Below are 18,740 nucleotides of genomic sequence, written 5' to 3'. Positions count from 1 at the left end.
TATTTATTTTTTTTGCTTTTTTCCACATGGGTATGAAATTGCTTAAGGATTCGGCAGGAAGGTAAACACTGAGAAATGTTTTGTATGTTTAGATACATTGGCTGAAAGGAAAATTGAGCAATGATGCAAAGTGATGGCGTTAGTATCGTGAGGAAAATTCAGGTACAGGCTATGATGTAGTACTGCAAAAATAAATTCAAAATAAGCATTCAATCTTTCTATTAGACTAATATTTGAAACATTTTAGCTACAGTTATTAACGGGACATTTATTTTACCATCAACGCTCTGAATGTCTCAGCTGAGGCTTAAGAGCCATTTAGACAGTCGCTTTGTAGAAAAAAAAAAAAAACTTGTGAGAAATAAACTTTTCATATAATAGAATACGTTCCAAGTTTTTTTTCATACGGTCAAGGAGTGTATGATTAGGAGGCTACAGGTATCGTTTTATTCAAATTATTTAGATTACAAATAGATATAAACTGTCATGACAAATAATTGCCAACAGGGCCAATGAAATCCGACACCGATATAAAAAGCTAAATTGATGAACTTAAAGATGTATTTCTTTTATTACAGCACTGTCTAAAAAATATATATAATAGTCACGTAATACAAATAGTCCTTGATGTAAAATCATGTGCGTGTAATCAAACCCTGATCGACCAGAAGGTTTAAAAGACACTTTCTAACTCATCCTGTAATGACTGCGTGAGCAGTGTCACACTTTGATGGAACATAAATCCACAAGTGACAATCAGAAATGATATTTATGAGGCCAGAGGAGGGGAAAAAAATGCTTCTAACTTCACAGATACAGAGTTGGTCGCTCTTTGCCGACATGTCCAAAAGACGTTCTGGACAGTTTTACTCGTCAGCCGAGGTGTGTTTTCTGTTTTGGGGCAGCAGCTACTTGGTTCATACGCCCAAGATTTTACAGACTGTTTCTCACTGAATTTACAACCTGTTATAAGTTTGTAAGTACAAACTTTTTCTGTGATTTTGTAAAATGGTCAGGGTGTTTTATTCTTATTCTACCTTAAATACTACTTTAAAAAAAAAAAGTAACTATACGCAAGCCCTGTTTTATCACATGGTCTTTGGGTTTTAAAGTAATCCTAAAAAGAAGAAAGGTATTTAGCGTTATTTCTTAAGCATTTAGATTGAGCATATTTTTGAGTTAGGAATTCCAAACTATCCAGATGTTGACATCACTATACACTTTCAAGCTTCTCTGTGATTCGGCGTTTCTGGTTATTCTGATATTTTTAAATTTTTCTTGAAAATATTCAGTTTCTGAAATTAGTTCAGTCTCAATCTGTGATTTCCACAGGGTTCCCACACATCTCTATTTTAAATTTCCAGACCTTTCCAGTGACAATTTTCTAGATTTTTCCAGCAATGTTGCCAACATTACATACATCAGCTTCTTGACATCTGGGATAACACGCCACCAAGGTTTTTCATGATAGGGTTTAAATGTGGGTTCTTAAAAGCACAGTTCGTGATATTCAATACATTCTTCTAATTCTACAAACTAAAAATGTATTTCAAAAATTAAACTTCTGTCAGAAAAACTAAAACTTCCCCTTTTTTCCCCCCATTCTTGAGCGCATTCAATTTTGAGTTTTCAGTTAGTAAAGTTTGTAATGAAGCAAACTAGAATATCATCAAAATATTAATCCCAATGTTCCCCTAATATATTTAGTTTAGAAAATTGAACCCAGGCAGGAAACACATTTTTTCATTGTTACGTTTGGTATTCTCTGTACTTATCCAAACCTGGAAAGCTGTAAAAGCAAAATTTCTCACTTTTCAAGACTGTATAGGAACCCTGTATCCTTTAATAAATAAATAGTGTTTCTTAGTTTGGCACTACTTCAACTACCAGCTTATGTCGCGTATCAAGTATTGCTAGAAACAACAAACAAAAAAATGCTTTACGATATGACAAAAAAACCAACTAAATAACATAAACAGCATTAAAACTTAAATAACATGATTTTGGTCATATTTTCCCCTTTAGAACTTAAAACACTAATTGCTTAAACGTAACAAAACATTGGAGTCTGGATCTCTGCACAACCTAACGAAGTGGACACTAGATATCAGGTGCAGATTTAGAAGAGACGGCTAATGGAAGTCCTGTCCGGTCAGGAGAGACGGTCCGCTCCCACTTCCTGGTCCTCACAGCTCGATGTCCACGCTGCCGTCATCTGACTCGCTGTTGTTGCAGAGGACAGTGGCACCCATGTTGAAGCTTCTTCCGTGGAGCTCCGGAGGGACGGAGAACGGATCCGTGTCACCCGGGTTCACCTGAGAGCTGAGGAGGAGATTTGGGTAAAAATAATGTGAAACAATTGCTTTTGTGAATCGTTTTAAAAAAAAAAAAAGCTTTATCACCTGTGGCTGATGCTGGGTTTGTTAACCTTAGTGACTTGCTCAGCTGGGCGACCTTGACTTAGGGACTTGTATCCTAAAAACATAATTAAGAGGCAAAATGTGTCAGCAACCAACTTTTCCAGACTCAGTTCTTGGTCATTTTAAAATATAAAACACTAAAGTTTCCAATTAAAATTATGACAGGAAGGAGAGAAGGACACAGAAAAAACAGAAAAACGAGAATAAAAAGGAAGGAAGGATGCGAAGGAATGAAAGCAGGGAAGAAAAAAATGAAAATAAAGACAGGAAGTACAATATAAGACAAGAAACAAAAAGGAAAGATAAACAATGAAAAAACACTACAAAAGGAAGGATTAAGTGAAGGATAGAATGGACATGAGGAAGTGAGGTAAGCAAGGCAGGGAAGGATGGATACAATTAAGGAAAGAAATGAAGTACAAAAGAAATCAAAGCAGGAAAGAAAGAAAGTAGGATAAAATAATGACAAGGATGCATGGATGGACAGAAAAGGAAAGAAAGACTCAAAGAAAGGTACAAGAGAAAGGAAAGACAAAAATGTAAAAGAAAGCAGAGAAGGAAGGACAAAGAAGGGAATAAAGTCTGGAAATTTTTTTTCCCCGGCTCCTCTTGTTTCTCCAAACTTACCTAGAACTAGAAAATATTTAAATCAAACCCCTACTTTTCCAGACTATGTCGGAGCCCTCTCTCATTCTGCAAAGGAAGGCGCAGGGTCATACCTTCCGGTTTTTGTTTGGAGACAGGAGAGCGACTGTGAAGGCAGGGCCTCCTGTCTGAGCTCACATACGACACAGCGTCCTCCATTTCTGCCACGGCCAATAAAGACGCACGATAGTAGATGAGCGGCTGCCAGCACTCCTCCCTGAGGTCAATTATGTGCTCTGCGGTGAGTTTTTGCAGGTAGGAGAGCCTGAGAATACAGAGGGAGGGAAAAAAATAAAGAGTTTGAGAAATGTCAAAGTTCATATCCATCCAAGTTGCCCGTTGCTTGCAACACTCACACTGCCTTCTTGTCTGGCTTGAGCAGTTTGTTGGAGAACTCGCTAAGAAGGGTCAGGTAGGAGAGGTACGGCGGTGTTGCGTTGTCTGGAGTCTGTCTGAATTCTTGGAACACAAACTCCATGCCGTTCCTAAACACATTCGCACGAGAACTTGAGCGAACGGAAATCGGAACCGACGCGCATCCGAAAACAGTCGGGAGAGCGCGAGGAGCGCCTGGCTGACCTGTGGATCATGACGAGACACTCGCGAAACTTGACGAGGTCTCCGAACGTGAGGGCGAAGCGCCTGGCCAGCTCCTTAATGCAGGTGAAAGTCTGCACGCCCGAGTGAGCCCTGCCACCGCTCTCTTGTTCCCGCTTAAGCTGCACAAACAGCTGGGGAGGGAGAAAAAAAAAAAAAAAACTCATCAGCAGCTGTGCTGACAGTAGAGGAGGTTGATTTTTTTGTTGTTGTCGTTTTGTTTTTGTATGAGCAAACCATGTTTTACCTGCTGCAAGCAGAGCACCAGAGTACGAGTGCTCTCGATTTTATCCGTCTGTCTGGTCCTGTAAATCGTTTCCTTGATGATGTCGCCAAAGTCGCTGTAATGCTGGGGACAAAAATAAATAAATAAATAAATAAATAAATGGAGTCATTTTGCAATATGTCACTGAAAGATGCATCATTTGACGTCATGTATAGCACCAGCAGATAGCTGAGAATATACACAGTTTTTAGGCAATATTTGAAACTGCAACTTAAACTCCAAGTTTAGGTTTACTTGGAACCCTAACGTCTTATCCCAACACTGAAACATAAACTACTAATCAGTACTTTTGACCGTTTGTGTTTCTTTAAATCTTTTAAACAAAATCCCCCAGCCTTACTGCAGCTGAACTGCACAATGATGCATATTTGACACATAAATATAGTATCCTACAAACCGGAACTGCAAAAATGGTTTAATTATGCCCTTACCAATTATGCCTAACGTCACTAATTTACATCATATCAAACCTTAAGTGCACTGGACATGTTATATTCAAATGGACAATCTCAATTTTTACTTTTAAGAAGAAACCTTATTTCAGGAAGTTGAAATAACAGGGGCATCCAGCCTTTGTTATGAAACTTTTTTTTTTTTAGAATCTGAACTGAAAAATAAAAGATAAAAATACAGCAGTACTTTACTACTAACACTACGATAATTAGTAAATAGCACTGGTTTTCAGACTTGAACATGTGCAGCTCCGGTTCGATGTCATTGCCAGGAAGTTCGGAGGCAAATTGAATGCATCACTAGACCCCAAATGTTCAGGTGGTATTCTTGTTTCTTTTTGATTGTACTTGGAAGTAATATGCTCAAACTTAATGCACTATAAGGATTCATGGAAGTCATTTCAATTTATGATTAAGAGGGGAAAAAAAGCACAAAACGCATCCAAACTGATCTGTTTTTTTTTTGTTTGTTTGTTTGTTTACTTCATTCCTGTGTTGGGGGGGGGAAAATTGCTCTTTTGAAAATTTTGCACGATAATGAAATACCAAATATCCTGCAAAAGCGAAGAACATATGATACAGAAATGAAAAAGTTGGGTCAAATGAATATTCATCAAAATGTACTTTTTTTTTTTTCAGAAATGTTTATGATGCCTCTTAAAATAAATCCAAGCAAAAATATTTATTTATTTAGTGACTGAATTTGGGAAGTAAAATTTAATTCTGTTCTTACACGAAATGCGAAGAAAAATAGAATACACACGTTTTTGTTGTTGTGGTCAAATGTTAAAAAAAAAAAAAAAAAAAGGATTATAACCATAACCCTATCAGACACAAGAACTTCGTTGATTTTGGCAACAACAAAAAAAAACATAATAATGAATCAGTACGTATATATGAACGTGAAAAGATGCGATCTCTAGCATCCAGCCCATCTGACCGAGTTAACCTTCACCTTCATGTAGTGCGTGTAGATTCCCGCCGCCGTGCTCATCTCCAGCACGCCGTGTACGATCAGCTTGCAGTAGGCCGCCAGCAGATTCCTTCTCCTGTGAAGCTCCTCCAGCCTCTCCACTTCAGAGCTCTCGCTGACTGAGGAAGAGGAGGGGTGGGGTGCGGTTGAAACACGTGATTGGATGTGAAATGGTCAAGAAGTACAAAAAAAAAAAAAAAGACGAGGAGAAAAATATGGGAATGACGCAAAAAAAAATAAGAGAGAGGGATTAATCACACAGAATCATATAATGGAAAGGGGAAAAAAAGAAGAACAAAGCCTAAACGAGGAGAGTGAGAGTTTGAGTCTTGGGACGATGGCTTTAGCAGGTGGAAATCAAAGATAACATCAGACTGCAGTTATGGGTGTGACACCATGTGGCTTCAATCTTTCACAAGGCTAATAAAATGGTCTCGGAGGCGAGCCAGAGTTAATGGAATTTTCTCACGGAAAGAGATTGCCCTGATTTTTTTTTTTTTTTTTTTTTGATTTACCTCAGTGCCCCTGCCCTCTGAGTGATCTCTGATCCCGCAGCTAATAGAAAACACTGTCCATATAACAAAATCATTACCAGGAATATCCAATAAAACAATAGCTTTTTATTACATGTTCAAAAACCAATAATCTTGGATTACATTTGCTTGAACATTTAAGAGAGTCCCACCAGGACAGTTATTGGCTTTTCCCGGACTTCTCCCACATTTTGGATGCAATATGTCTGCGGAAGCAGAAGCCGCTATGAGAGACAATGAAATATTTCGGATGCGGCGAATGAATTCAGACGTTTACCTGCAGGACTCTGCAAAGAAATCACCCCATTTCCCCCCCTCACCCCCCACCACACGTCACTCGTTTTCCTCATTATGAATCAAAGAGGAGCGCGCCGCCGTCATCATCATCATCGGGTTTACACGCTGCATCGCTTTGCATAACAAAGTCGAACACGCTTCCATACAAATTAGTCAATCCTGTTTCAGTCTGAAGGTATTAACGGGGCCTCCTTTGTAAATGGGTGGGGGGCTGGGGGTCAATTGTCAGGTCAGGTTGGAAATCGGGAGAGGTTTACAGTCGGGCAAGCGGCTCTGCTGCGACTTATTAAGCCAAACGTGTGGCCGTGCATTTAATAATCGGCGCGGCTGTGCGCGCAGGAAGCTGCGGGGTTTTCTACTCTGAGGCGACGCGGAGTGACAGTGCCATCTACTGTGCAACACTGCAGGGAAGGAAAGTTCTCCACACTCAACTTTGTGTGCAACTCTTTGCACTTTTACTCCTCTGCCGGCCTCGAACAAAAAAAACTTTATAAAGCTGAATCTGTTTTCTATTTTTGTATTTTCCTGGGTTGTTGGTTTTTTTGTGGTTCAGATGAAAAGCAAAATCTTGTCATCTCTTAAATGTTGGAGAACATTTGCTTTCTCTGATGGTTTGATCTACCTGAATTGCAAAGGCCCAAAATGTGCAAATGCTCTAGGTTCCATCAAAAACATCACTTTTTTTTTTAACATAACATACTTTTTCAAAAAACAATTTTACCCCCTGGTCCTTTTTTCCTTTTAATATCCTCGTCAAGTTTTGAAGGAAACCTACAGCTTCATCTAAATAAGACAGAATATCAGCGTGAAGTTGATTAAGTTCAGCAATTCAATTCAGATTACATTAATTAATTACACACAAAGTAATAAATTTCAAGCACTTATTTCTGTTAATGTCATTGATTGTTGTTTGCAGCTTACAGACTCTCAGAAAACTAGAATATTACATACTATTAATTAATAAAAAGAGGACGTTTAATACAAAAATGTTATGCTATAGGCTAAGCAAACATGGGGAAGGCTGCTGACATCCTCCAGAAGGAGTGTAAGCCTCCACAGGTCATTGTTAATGAATCTAATCCTAGCACAGTGATGGAAAGTTGAGTGGAAGGAAGAAAACCAACTGTGAAAGAGGTGTTCAAGCAACACTGATTATTGCGGTCTTGAAAGGATTTCAAAACAAAGCCCATTACGCAGTTTGATTTTCATGGTTCCCTCTGCTGACAAGTTTCATAAAAATATTGACGTCCGACAGCTCAGTCTAAAAACTAACTGTACTAATTGTCTTATTATAAGTTTCTGTTCTGAGAAACAGAATTTTTATGTTTTTCATTAGCTGAAAGCCACAAGTGCCAAAATGATGAATTAATTAGGTTTAAGGACAGCCATCATGTGTATAATCTAACAAACCATGATAAATTCTAAATAACATGTTTACTTTAAGAACTTTGTCCCGTTTTATTCTGTGTTACTTCGCTACACTTAATTCTTATTCATGCTTATGCTATTTCAGCATCATGTTTTTGTTTTCTTAATTTCTATGCACACACAAAGAAAGAAATATCAGATAAACACAAAGTACTGTAACTATATCAAACAATATTTTTGAAATTAGATATTTGTCCAGCATGTTTTTATTGTGAAAACATCTTTTTTTATTATCATTATTTTTGGCTAATGTTATAAACATCCTGAAGTTTACGCCGTCAACTTCTGTCACAACTTTCTGAGATAAAAAACCCTCAAATGATGATCATTTAAATTGGCAGCAAAATATTTGATGTGGGTATATAATCCTCTATATGAAGGTTAAAGTGAAATTAAAAATAAATAAATCTTACCTCTGCTCTGGTTGTCGCTGTCTGGGACGACAAACACGTTCATGCATACAAAGGTGAGCAGCGCCCTCTGCAGTTTGGGACTGGGAGTGTAGAGCAGAGGGCCGAAGCAGGTGGGATCCCACACCTGCAGCTGGTATGAGTGAGCCGTCAGGACATCGCACACACCCAGGAAGGCCTGAGGAAAAGGAAAAGGTTAGGAAAGAAGGTGGTAAGATGCTCTTCACCCTGCTTCCCGCTGTACCTGATTCTTCACGCTGTGGTTGCAGTGGGAGAGACACCGATAGCTCCTCTCACAGAAGAGACGCAGCTGGAGCCTCTGGGCCACAGCTTTCTCCTAAAAAAAAAAAAAACAATCAAACAAACAAACAAAAAATATATACACATTGCATCTCCAAAGTTTTCCAGCGGGATCACAAAGCTAGAAAAATGCATCCACCTTTCCAGATAGTGGAAACACAATCATGCTAAGCATAAATCTCCTAAAATTGATGATTGATACACTCCGACTAGATATATGACCTATGTTTTTTTTTTCTTTTTTAGGAATATTGGTAAAGTTCATATAAACTGGTTGATTTCCAAAATTCATCCTCAAATGAAAGCAATTTAGTGAGAATCAAGCCTGCATTGAACTGACAAATAGTGGCGTACTGTCACTGTTCACAGCAAGTCGCACAGAAACAAACACTGAACTATTTGGCCATAACGACATGGAGTTTACACGGAGGGGTGAACCTGAAGTTTTCACACATGAGAACACTTTATCGGCTGCCAAGCATGGGGGTGGCGGCATCGTGACGATCCTGTCTGTTTTTAACATGTCGGGGTTTGAACTGCCCCTTGGGGACAAATAAAAGTTTTACTGAATGGAACTGAATTGTGGGTTCTAAAATCTGATAGGATACTGAAGGAGGAGGAATACCTCCAGATTTTCTTTTTCTTTTTAATCGCAAATGAACAGCTAGATGGTTGAAAGTTGGAGAAAGTTGGATGTTCCCACAGCACAATGATCCCAAACGCACAACCAAACCGGTTTTGGAGTAAATGAAGCTGGCTAACATTAAGGTGCAACCTATTGGAGTTTGAGGCACCGAATCGTGAACACGAACCAGTTCAAATGAACTCTACCGCCACTGCCAAGAACAGCAGTCAAGTATCCAATCAGAATCATGCCGGAAGTTTGTTGCTGTAGTTTTGCGTCACCAGTGAAAATCAATCTGGATTGATTTTCCCCATTGAACTGAATCTGTATGTGAAGTTTTCATTATATGTGACCTAAAAATATCCTCAATAAATGTAATTTTAATACCTAAAATGCATTGAAATGTTATATCATCATCCACCCAGACAACAGCTCAAATACATGATTAAAAAAAACAAAATGAACATGGAATTCATACCCATGGTGTGTGTATCTAGACTTTACAATTAAAATAAAGTATATAAAGTATATATAAATATAAAGTAATCACAGCCAAATAAACAGTACAGTACAGTATTTTCTTAACGTACATTTTGAATTGGAGAAGAAAGTTCCCTACTCATAACAAGCCTGCACATACAAAGTAGTTCAAGTACACTGCTGCAGTGAAAGCAGGATTCAGATTGATCATGTTTTCATGATGTAGATGTAACTCACCCTGCAAGTTAGAGTTTGGCTGCTCGTACTGAGGGACCACAGCATGGCAAACGACATGCACTGCAGTGCCTCCTCCAGCACCTGTGGAAACAGCACCTCATCAGAGCAAAACCACTGAGAACAAAAACCATTAAAAGTGTCTAACTTAATGACGGTACCTCTGGCGGTGGTCCTCCCAGTCTGCCGTCCTCCGTCAGGAGAGGAGACAGCAGGTCAAACACGCCCCATCGACTGAGGTCATGACAGCTAAAACAACGCAGACAGAGACGGGTTGGAACAGGATCGATCTAGAAGCAGGTTACACTAAACCGTTGAGTTGGCTGCGCGTCCTCGTCGGCCAAATCTCACTTGTGGAAAGCTCTGAGTTTCTTCAGTGTCGCTACAATTTGTCTCGTCTCGTCTTCCTCAGCAGAAAAACAGCCACGCTGCAAGAGAGCGGGTAAACAGAAAAACTACCCAGTTAGGTAGGACTCGCTGTTTATTTCACAGAACATAAATTCTACGCTTATGAACAAAACGTAAGACTTCTCTTAATTAAATTATTGGAAAAATTTGAGGCCTGTCAGTTACACAGCTCTTCTATTTTCTAAAACCAAGTCAATTTTGAAGTGTGAATAGTTCCTGAAAAGATTGCCACTAAAAATTATTTTATTTTTTTCCCCAATACTCCATTTATTAGATTTTCTTAGCTATTTTTTTTTACATTTGGAAAATTGTGAGCAAAGCATTTACCATAGGAAAAGAAAAAAAAAAAACCCTCATGTTTAAGTTAACTTCCAATCAGATGTAGGAATAAATTTCAAAGATGTTTTTCAATGTAACCAGATCAGTTCTGGTTATAAATCCATAACATTTAGACTTTCCAAACTGGACCGGAATATACTACTCTCAATACATATCTTTTAAAATCTATTTTTGGAGCGTTTAATGTTTATTTTGCATGTTAAAATCTACGTAACTTTAGTATAAGATTTAATCAGTTTTTGACAAAAAGGAGGTTTTCAATGCATAAAACAAATGCATGTGTAATTGATATCCTTGATCTAACAAAGTTTAGAGTCCAAAAAAGCTGTAAAATTATAAAATAAATATATATATTAACTAATTAGAATTAATGTGCATTTATCTGTGATTGAAAACACAGCGGGTAAATCAAACTGGACAAAGGCTCAAGTTGTGATATGGTAAATTAAAGATAAATGACAACTTAAATGCGAGTTCAAGCAAAAAAAAACAAAAAAAAAAACAATATTTTTCAGGAATTCTGATTTTTATCTGAGGCCTGGAACCGCAAACATTTTCCCATAACACATTTTCATTTTTTTTCCCCCCATACTTATGAAGAGCTGGAAAATCATAAAGCCCAACTGTTCCAGACTTTTAAATACTGCGTAGGAACCCTAAGGCCACATGTTGGCCACTGCTTGCTTATCTCTTCAGAATCTAAAATTGACAAAAGTGTGGCTGATACAACAAAGGAACTAAAAACAGATGACGGCTAATTTCCAAAAATATATTTGGCTGCACAAAGGGAACCGAGACGCCTACCCTGAGCGACGCCCCCATCGTCTCTGTCAGTCGGTCCACCCAGCGCTGGACCAGAGAGTCCCTTGAGGCTCCGGCCGCCGCGGCCCAGGCTGCGCCATCGCCACACAGACTGAGGTATGTTCGAGCCGCCGCTTCCAGAACCGCAGGGCCCGAGTGAAGGTCCAAAACAGCTGCCATCTCTGTCATCAGGCTTGAAACTGACTGCACAAAAGGCATCATACGAAATGGCTATGAACTATTTTTGTTCGGTTATGCTTTCAACTAAAGACCCACGAAAACAAAAAAACAGAAATGATAATTGATTAGTTGTCTTCCTAAAGCTCCTATTGCCTCATTTTTCCATGTAATTTTACAAAAAGAAATTAAATTAAATCTATCGGTACTGAGAGTCAACACACAAAAAAATGTAAGAACTCTGCAGTGGATTGACGAGATGAACTAAATTGGATGTTGTTTAAAAGGTAAACTAGAAACACTTCCCCCCCACACTATTTTAAAAATAATACAGTTTTTTTTTTTTTAAATAAACCTCAATTATCACTAACTGTTTTAATATAAAAAAAACATTGCAATTTAAAATATTTTATTATTTAATATGGAACTGGCTATGATGCAGACCTGTGTGTTTTTAGCCTCTTGACTGTCTGGGTGGAAGTACTGAGGAATCCGCATCAGGGAAGCAACAGTGTCGCCACTACATGAAAACTGCAGGAACACAATAAAACAATTCACATTATTTTTTATTTATTTTTTTAACCACATAGAGTAAACGGAGCTTATTGCATGGACTGCTGCATGTCGTATAAATACCTTGGAGAGTAACGTGGGAAGCACAGAAAATAGATGTTCAGTGAGCGTTAGACAGTCGTCAGCTTGAATTTTCTTTTCTCTATTGCTCATGATCTGTTAGCAAACAAAGTTTGTTCATGGCATTTGAATTTAAAGCCGTAATGTTTGACCACATGAAAAATGAGATATCATTCAGCCTTCTTTTTACCTTCTTGGCCCCGCTCCTCCCTACCAGAGCTGGCCCGTCTGTGGCCTGACGTACCGACGCAACCAAGATCTCCACAATCACTGCTTGTTCTGCCGGAGTAAAACCTACGACACAAACACCCGCGGTTTGAGTAATACCTACACAATATAATAGTAAGAGATTGTAAAATCTTATGAAATTCTGTAACTATTGACAAATTTAAAGAATGTTCTTCAAAATGTGTTGCAATTACATTATGTGACAAAGCAAAAGGAATATTGGGTAACGCCGTGTTTGAAGGGGTGTGCATAAGACTGTCTTAAACATGACGTAACACGTGTTATGAACATGAAGGAGTCTTCATGAATGTTTACGACTGTTGTCATGAAGAAGTGTCATCCGGGTAAATAATGACACTTTTAATGCAAAGTTGACATTTTTAATTGAATTTTAATGCAGCTTTGCATTAAAAGTGTCGCTATTTACCAAATCACACTTCAGGGCAACAGTCATAAACATTCACGAAGACTCCTTCGTGTTCATAACAGGTGTTCTGTCATGTTTATGACAGTACAAGAAAGAACAGGTTTCTCCCCCACCACCCCAACCCCCGCCCCCACCCCCCACCCAAAACTCACACACATGCTTTTCTACCTGAGCTGTTCTGCAGCAGTGCAGCTGTGAGTGTGGGCCAGTCTTTCAGCAGAGACCCACCACAGTCCCAAAGGCTGTCCACCAGGTAAACAACATGCTTGTGGAGCTGAAGGTTTATGTAATTTAAAAAAAAAAAAAGAAAAAAAATCATCCATTAAATATGAAATGCAACAATCATTTTTTTTTTTGTAAACTAAAAAATGCAAAAACAACCTGTCACCTCAGACTCCTGATAAAACCGCAGTAAAGCTTTAAGTCTGTCAAACATCTGTCGTCTTCGCTCGTCCTCTTCGCTCCTTTCATCCTGATTATCGGAGGTTGGAGCTACGGCACTGAGAATCCTGAAACAGACCAATGACGTTTCTTGTTTTTGTCAAAAAGAGCAATTAGTAAATTTAGCCAAGCGACGGAGGCGTTTTTACCTTGAGTAGAGCAGCTCCCCTGCAGTGGCTGCGAGAGGCCGATGAGAGGAGTAAACAACCTGAAGGAGCTGCTTGTAGTCTTCAGATGTCAGCACATCGTCTGTGGCTCTGGGGAGCAGGGGAGAGAAGGATAATGGGGTGAGGAGGGGGGGAAGAAAAAGGGAACAAAAATGGAATCAATATTAATACAACTTACCTGGAGATTAGCACCAATAGTTTCATGGTCTGTACTGCCACCTCATTGTCCTTATCTAGCACCATGGAGATCAGACGATTCTGCCACACAATGGGACGGAGAATATAATGACGATAAAGGACACTTGGACCTCAGGGAGAAATGTGGACGATTTAACTGAAAGTTTTGATCAAATATTTTCATAGTTCTATTTTAATATATCCGGGGATTTATTTTAAATAAGTACTAATATTAAATATATCCCTTTCAAAAGTATTGACCTCTTCAACATTTTTTTTTTTATGCTTGCTGCATTACAACAACTCTAGTATGTTTTTATTGGTACTTTATGTGATGGTTCAACACAAAGTAGTGTAAAATTGTAATTTGAAAGAAAAAGGACCACTGGTTTTCTTTTTTCTTTTTTTTTTTTTTACTATTTATTTTCTTACAAAATTAAAAAAAAATTTAAAATGTGGCAAGTATTTGTTCCTAGACCCCTGTGTAAACATAAATGTCTTGTGGGTTTCTTCCAACAACAGCTTTCTTCCTTTAGTTCCACCATTTATGCCAGATTTACTGAGTCTATAACTGACCGTTTGTGTTGATAGAGCCACCTGAGCTGTCGATCACTGCAACTCCTCCGAAGTAACCATTGGCCTGTTGGCTACTTCTCATTCTGGTCGACAACAAAGATCTATTCTATTCTACAATCTGATCAATCTTCTCATACCTCCATACTGTATTTATACTGAGATTGAACTACACACAGATTGACTCTACCCACCAATTAGCACAACTGATTGCATTTCATTTCCTTTAGGGGAATCAGATTAAAGGCACCTCACTTTTTATATTTTTGACTTGTACAAAGCTTTCCAAGTCATATTTTTCTTCCAATTCCACAATTATGCGCAACTTTCTGTTGGTCTATCGCAAAAAAACCCCCAATAAAATACACTAAAGTTTGCAGTTGTGATGCAATAAAATACTAATAAGTTCTTAGGGGTGTGAATATTTTTGCATTGTGAGCCAGATACAGGAATTCATACGACATTGTGTGCAGCTGAAGGCTTTAAACAAGGAGCCTCTTTACCTTGAAGCGACTGATGAATAGATCTAGTTTAGGGAGGAGAACTGGATCACCGAACAGACCCTGCAGAGCTAACACACACTTCTGACGCACATCCGGTACCTGAAAGGTGATGTATAAAGAGTTTCAGTTTGTTTTCAGGGTCTGAAAAGCTGCTTGAATTGCCTGTAAAAGCAGCTGTTGACCTTATCGTGCATCATCCAGCCCATGTATTTGAGGTAACTATCATTGAGGAATGATGAACTGTAGAGCTTCATCCACAAGCCCAACTCCTCCATGCAGACTGCGCGAATTTCTGGAAGCATATCCCTGCTCAAATGTATACAATATGTGCGGAGTATTACCTGTCGACATGAAAACGCTACAAACTTTTAAAAAAATAAATAAATAAAATGAATTGCAAGCAGCAATGTAAGAAGTGTTGTGTACCGATATCTTTTGAGAAAAACCCCTTTGAAGATGACGTCCATCATGCTCTCTACCTCCGCCCTCTTTTCCTGCAACTTTTAGAGGCGTCAGAGTGCATGAAAATTCGATTCAGTCACACAAAGCAAACATTCAGTCCTCCAAGCGTCTTTAATCCACAAATCTTACCTCCGAGATCTTCTTCTGCGTCCTCTCCAGTTGCTGGGTCTTCTGTCTCACCGTCTTCGTCCTCTGCACGTTGTACAGCTTCTGACTGTTTTCGATCCCGACGCTCAGACTCAGAGCCACGCTCAGCAGAGAGCTCAGCAACTTCACCGCTTGACACACACACACACATTCAGATCAAAGAGTCAACGTTAAAGGATTTAACAATGATTACTGCATTTGTGTGTGGAAAGCCAGACGGACCAAAACCACCTGACGTGTGTGTGTTTTTGAGGCTTTGTTCACATGTTATTTGCAGTTTGCATGTTGCTTATCAAGTATGTGTTCGATTCAACTTTTAAATAACATTTTAACAAAACATCTGACACAAGCACACACAAGAAGTTAATAATAATAATAATAATTTTGAAAAAATGTAATCATATGTTTTTGGCCCTGCTGGACTTCCATATTTGCATCCGCATGCGTCTCGTCTCTTACCCGCGAGCGTGCATGTGTGTCTGAACGCCCTTACGTATGAGTTGGACAGCTCAGTCAGCAGCGAGATGAGGCTGTTCATCAGGTAGCTGTCAAAAAGGACGCTGTGCTGACACTGAGCCACCAGCACCGACACAAAGTCGCAGAACTCTGAGTGAAACCAGCGACCGGACGGCCCGGACTGCACGAGTGGATACTCTGCACTATCCTATAGTTTAGAAGGAAAGCATAGCAAAAGAAAGAGTAGCATCATTATATATTAGAAGAGTATTGCAAAGTGGCGATATTGTTGTGGTACATTTGCGTTCCACAAAAGATGTTTGTGGAAAAGATGTTTAGTTGCGTACACAGCAACTCAGACATGTTTATCGTGGTTTAAAAAATACAACGCATAGCACAAAAGGTGCTAAAATCATCTAAAGTCATCAAGATAACGGACACAACAAATCTGCTACAGAGAAAAAGCATGGACTGACTGCATCCATGGGCCACGTGACGGTCAGAATCCAAGGAAATGCTAGGAATCGCTTATACTGCAGACCAACAGCCTGAAACACATAGACGTCCACATCTGTTTAAGTCAGCCTCTCTTTATAATCAGACAGGGGAGAGGTCAGGACAAAATATAAAGGTGTTTACCTCATCCAGCTCCTCGACCATTTTACTTTTCACTTGCTTGTCCTCTTTACTCTGGCACATCTCTGCTGTGACCGCGCCTGGAGAGGATGCGAAAACAGAAGGATGTACACATAAAACCAGTTCTGTGTGTCTGGCGTGTTTCTGGCTGTTGGAAGGAGTTTGAAATTGTGCATTTGTGTACGAATTGCTTGCCTTTGCAGCCACAGCACTGGATAAAGAAGCTGATGAGGTCGAGTAGAGAGGCGTCTCTGTCCGTCACGTATGCCTCAATCCAATCATCTATCACTGCCTGTCCAGGCATCAGATAATAGTCAGAGAATTTATTTATGCTAGAACATATTCTTACTTAACTGTTGGTTTAATAGGAAGAGCCTCAGGCATTAGAGCAATTTTCCTTTTATCTGTTATCACTACTTTATCTTCACCTTTACTGATGTGAAGACATATTTGCCCTCTTACAGACATCGTTTGATTGTGCTTTGTTGTCATGCTTCAAATCATGAAACTGATCTTAATGTCAAACCAATGTCTGGAGTAAAAAAAAAAAAGGAGCATTTTTAAAAATACTATTTCAAAACCAAACAGAACTCCCCCATGTAGTCAGTCTGGAAAGGGCTAAAAGCCCATTTCAAAGTCTGTGGGAATCCATCCAACCAGAAAATATGGTACCCATTGGAAAGGAGACACTCGCCTTTTTCAAACCAAAAACAACACAAAGGCCTGCATCACATCCTAAAACAAACATCTTGATGATCGTCAATACTTTTGGGAAAACATTTTGTGGAAGATGAGACGAAAGCAAGCATGTGAATAGTGTTACATCTGACGTAAAACTAATTTCAGGGTGCAATTGCTTTTTCACAAGTTGCCAGATCGGTTTGAAATGATTGGATTTCAGTGTCATAAAAATACGTTTTCCTACAGCGATCATCATCCCTGCTCATGCTATCGTTCTTACCTCAACAACGACATCAAAACATACCCAATAAAAATTCCCATTACTGGGAGGTGTCTACCAGTAATGTACGCTGAGTAAGCCATCTTACCTGTATGGCGCTCTTGCCCATGGTGATCACCTCAAACAAGGTCACTGCCTCCACTTGCTTCTCTTTGGCGCTTTTGCCCCGTGCCCTTCGAACGCTGCTGCCGCTGGCTCTGGCTCTTTTGTTCTTGACATTTTCCGAGACGCTGCACGCTCTTCTTCGTCGTCTCTGCATAATTACATTTTCATTTTATCAGTAATGACACTGAGATTTAAATTTTAAAATTCATAACAGTCTAAAAAAAAAACAACCTATGGGGTAAAATATATTCACAGATATTATTTCCTAATTTGGATCACTAAACTTCTAAAAGGTTTATAGTCCATTGTATGATCAAGTTATCCATCGTTCTATTTATTTGGAAACATTTTCTTTTTAAATGTACTTGAAATATCACAGAAATTCACTTATATATGTTGTTGTAGTTACACAATGTGAAAAGGTTCAATTGAAATCAATAATTTTTCAGGCCACTGTTTGTCTATAAAAGCATTCCCACACTCTTCACTTTAGTTAATTAGTCCCATCACTCTATTTCTGCTCTCGTTTGCATTTCTGCAAGAAAACAGCGTCGGTAGAAGAAACCCACCACACTCTTCTGTCGGTTCTCGTTCCCTGACTCCTCCTCAGAGGGACTGACGGCTCCAGAGGAGGTCGCCTCAGCCTGAGAGTTTGCACTGGAAAACCAAAAAGACAAAAAAAAAAAAAAAAATCGTCATATTTGATTACATAAATCTAGAAGGACATTTAAAACTACATCAAAATAGCGTCATCCACAGTTTTGGAAACCAATAGTTACTTTTTCCCTGAAGACCTGGATGCAGCAGAAGGTTCTGGTATCATCTCCTCCTTAGATCTTCACACCGGACTCACCATGGTGTAATCAGAGGGGTGCTTGTGCAGACAACAACAACGTGCGTTCGTAAACAATAACAAAAGCTCGCAACTTTGCCTCTTTCTGCAGGCGCAGCTGGTAGTCTCAATTAGTCCAAAAATAACAAATAAAAAAAATCAGTTTAGCAGATGTGAGGTGGTTAAACTGTACAATTTAAATTAAGTGTGCGTTTTTTTATATATATATATAAAAAGCCCTAATTACGATCCGTGAAATTTTAAAGAAATACCAGTAGCTTCTTTAATCCAATAAAACCGCTACAGCACATGACAATAAGTAGACAATAACCTATAGGTGACTGTTACACTATCCAAACTTACCTCCATTACACAGGTTCGTGACTTTGTGATGCTGATTGATGTTTCGGTTTTAATCTGCGGCATGTCAGAGTCCAATAATTTAAAGGGTTTCCTCTCATTTCCTCCGTCGTCGAACCGAGCTCTCACAGTCAAGCTATCGGACAGCCTAACTCGAGCTGATTGGCTGTAAACTGAAATGCTGACACCTGATAGGCTGCTCTGCAACGTCAGCGTCTCTTACGTCC

General features: G+C 39.1%; 1 protein-coding gene across 2 annotated transcripts; it reads right to left on the bottom strand.

Annotated features, from left to right (window-relative positions):
* Positions 1-2: 2 nt before the first annotated feature.
* On the bottom strand, positions 3-18,658 carry LOC116722647 (cohesin subunit SA-2). 2 transcript variants are annotated; one of them, XM_032566812.1, is made up of 33 exons: positions 18,517-18,656; positions 18,101-18,195; positions 17,891-17,978; positions 17,305-17,469; positions 16,451-16,547; positions 16,259-16,335; positions 16,096-16,167; positions 15,623-15,827; positions 15,146-15,294; positions 14,981-15,054; positions 14,737-14,860; positions 14,555-14,653; positions 13,480-13,559; positions 13,284-13,391; positions 13,082-13,202; positions 12,862-12,967; positions 12,229-12,332; positions 12,042-12,134; positions 11,850-11,936; positions 11,232-11,432; positions 10,032-10,108; positions 9,842-9,929; positions 9,684-9,764; positions 8,286-8,378; positions 8,045-8,219; positions 5,356-5,492; positions 3,910-4,011; positions 3,645-3,796; positions 3,422-3,550; positions 3,140-3,330; positions 2,403-2,475; positions 353-2,322; positions 3-300 (listed from the first exon to the last, which is right to left on the bottom strand). In XM_032566812.1, exons 2-32 carry the CDS (start codon positions 18,142-18,144, stop codon positions 2,187-2,189), a joined length of 3,528 nt encoding a protein of 1,175 aa, XP_032422703.1. In that variant the 5' UTR covers positions 18,145-18,195; positions 18,517-18,656; the 3' UTR covers positions 3-300; positions 353-2,186. The 2 variants fall into 2 exon arrangements, with proteins under 2 accessions (XP_032422703.1, XP_032422704.1); XM_032566813.1 differs by lacking the exons at positions 3-300; positions 353-2,322; positions 2,403-2,475 and adding an exon at positions 2,940-3,113 and having other exon boundaries at positions 3,204-3,330; positions 18,517-18,658.
* Between the last annotated feature and the right edge of the window lie 82 nt (positions 18,659-18,740).

Source organism: Xiphophorus hellerii, chromosome 7 (assembly GCF_003331165.1).
Source record: "Xiphophorus hellerii strain 12219 chromosome 7, Xiphophorus_hellerii-4.1, whole genome shotgun sequence".
Lineage (NCBI taxonomy): Eukaryota > Metazoa > Chordata > Actinopteri > Cyprinodontiformes > Poeciliidae > Xiphophorus > Xiphophorus hellerii.
This window is presented reverse-complemented; position numbering and strand designations above follow the sequence as displayed.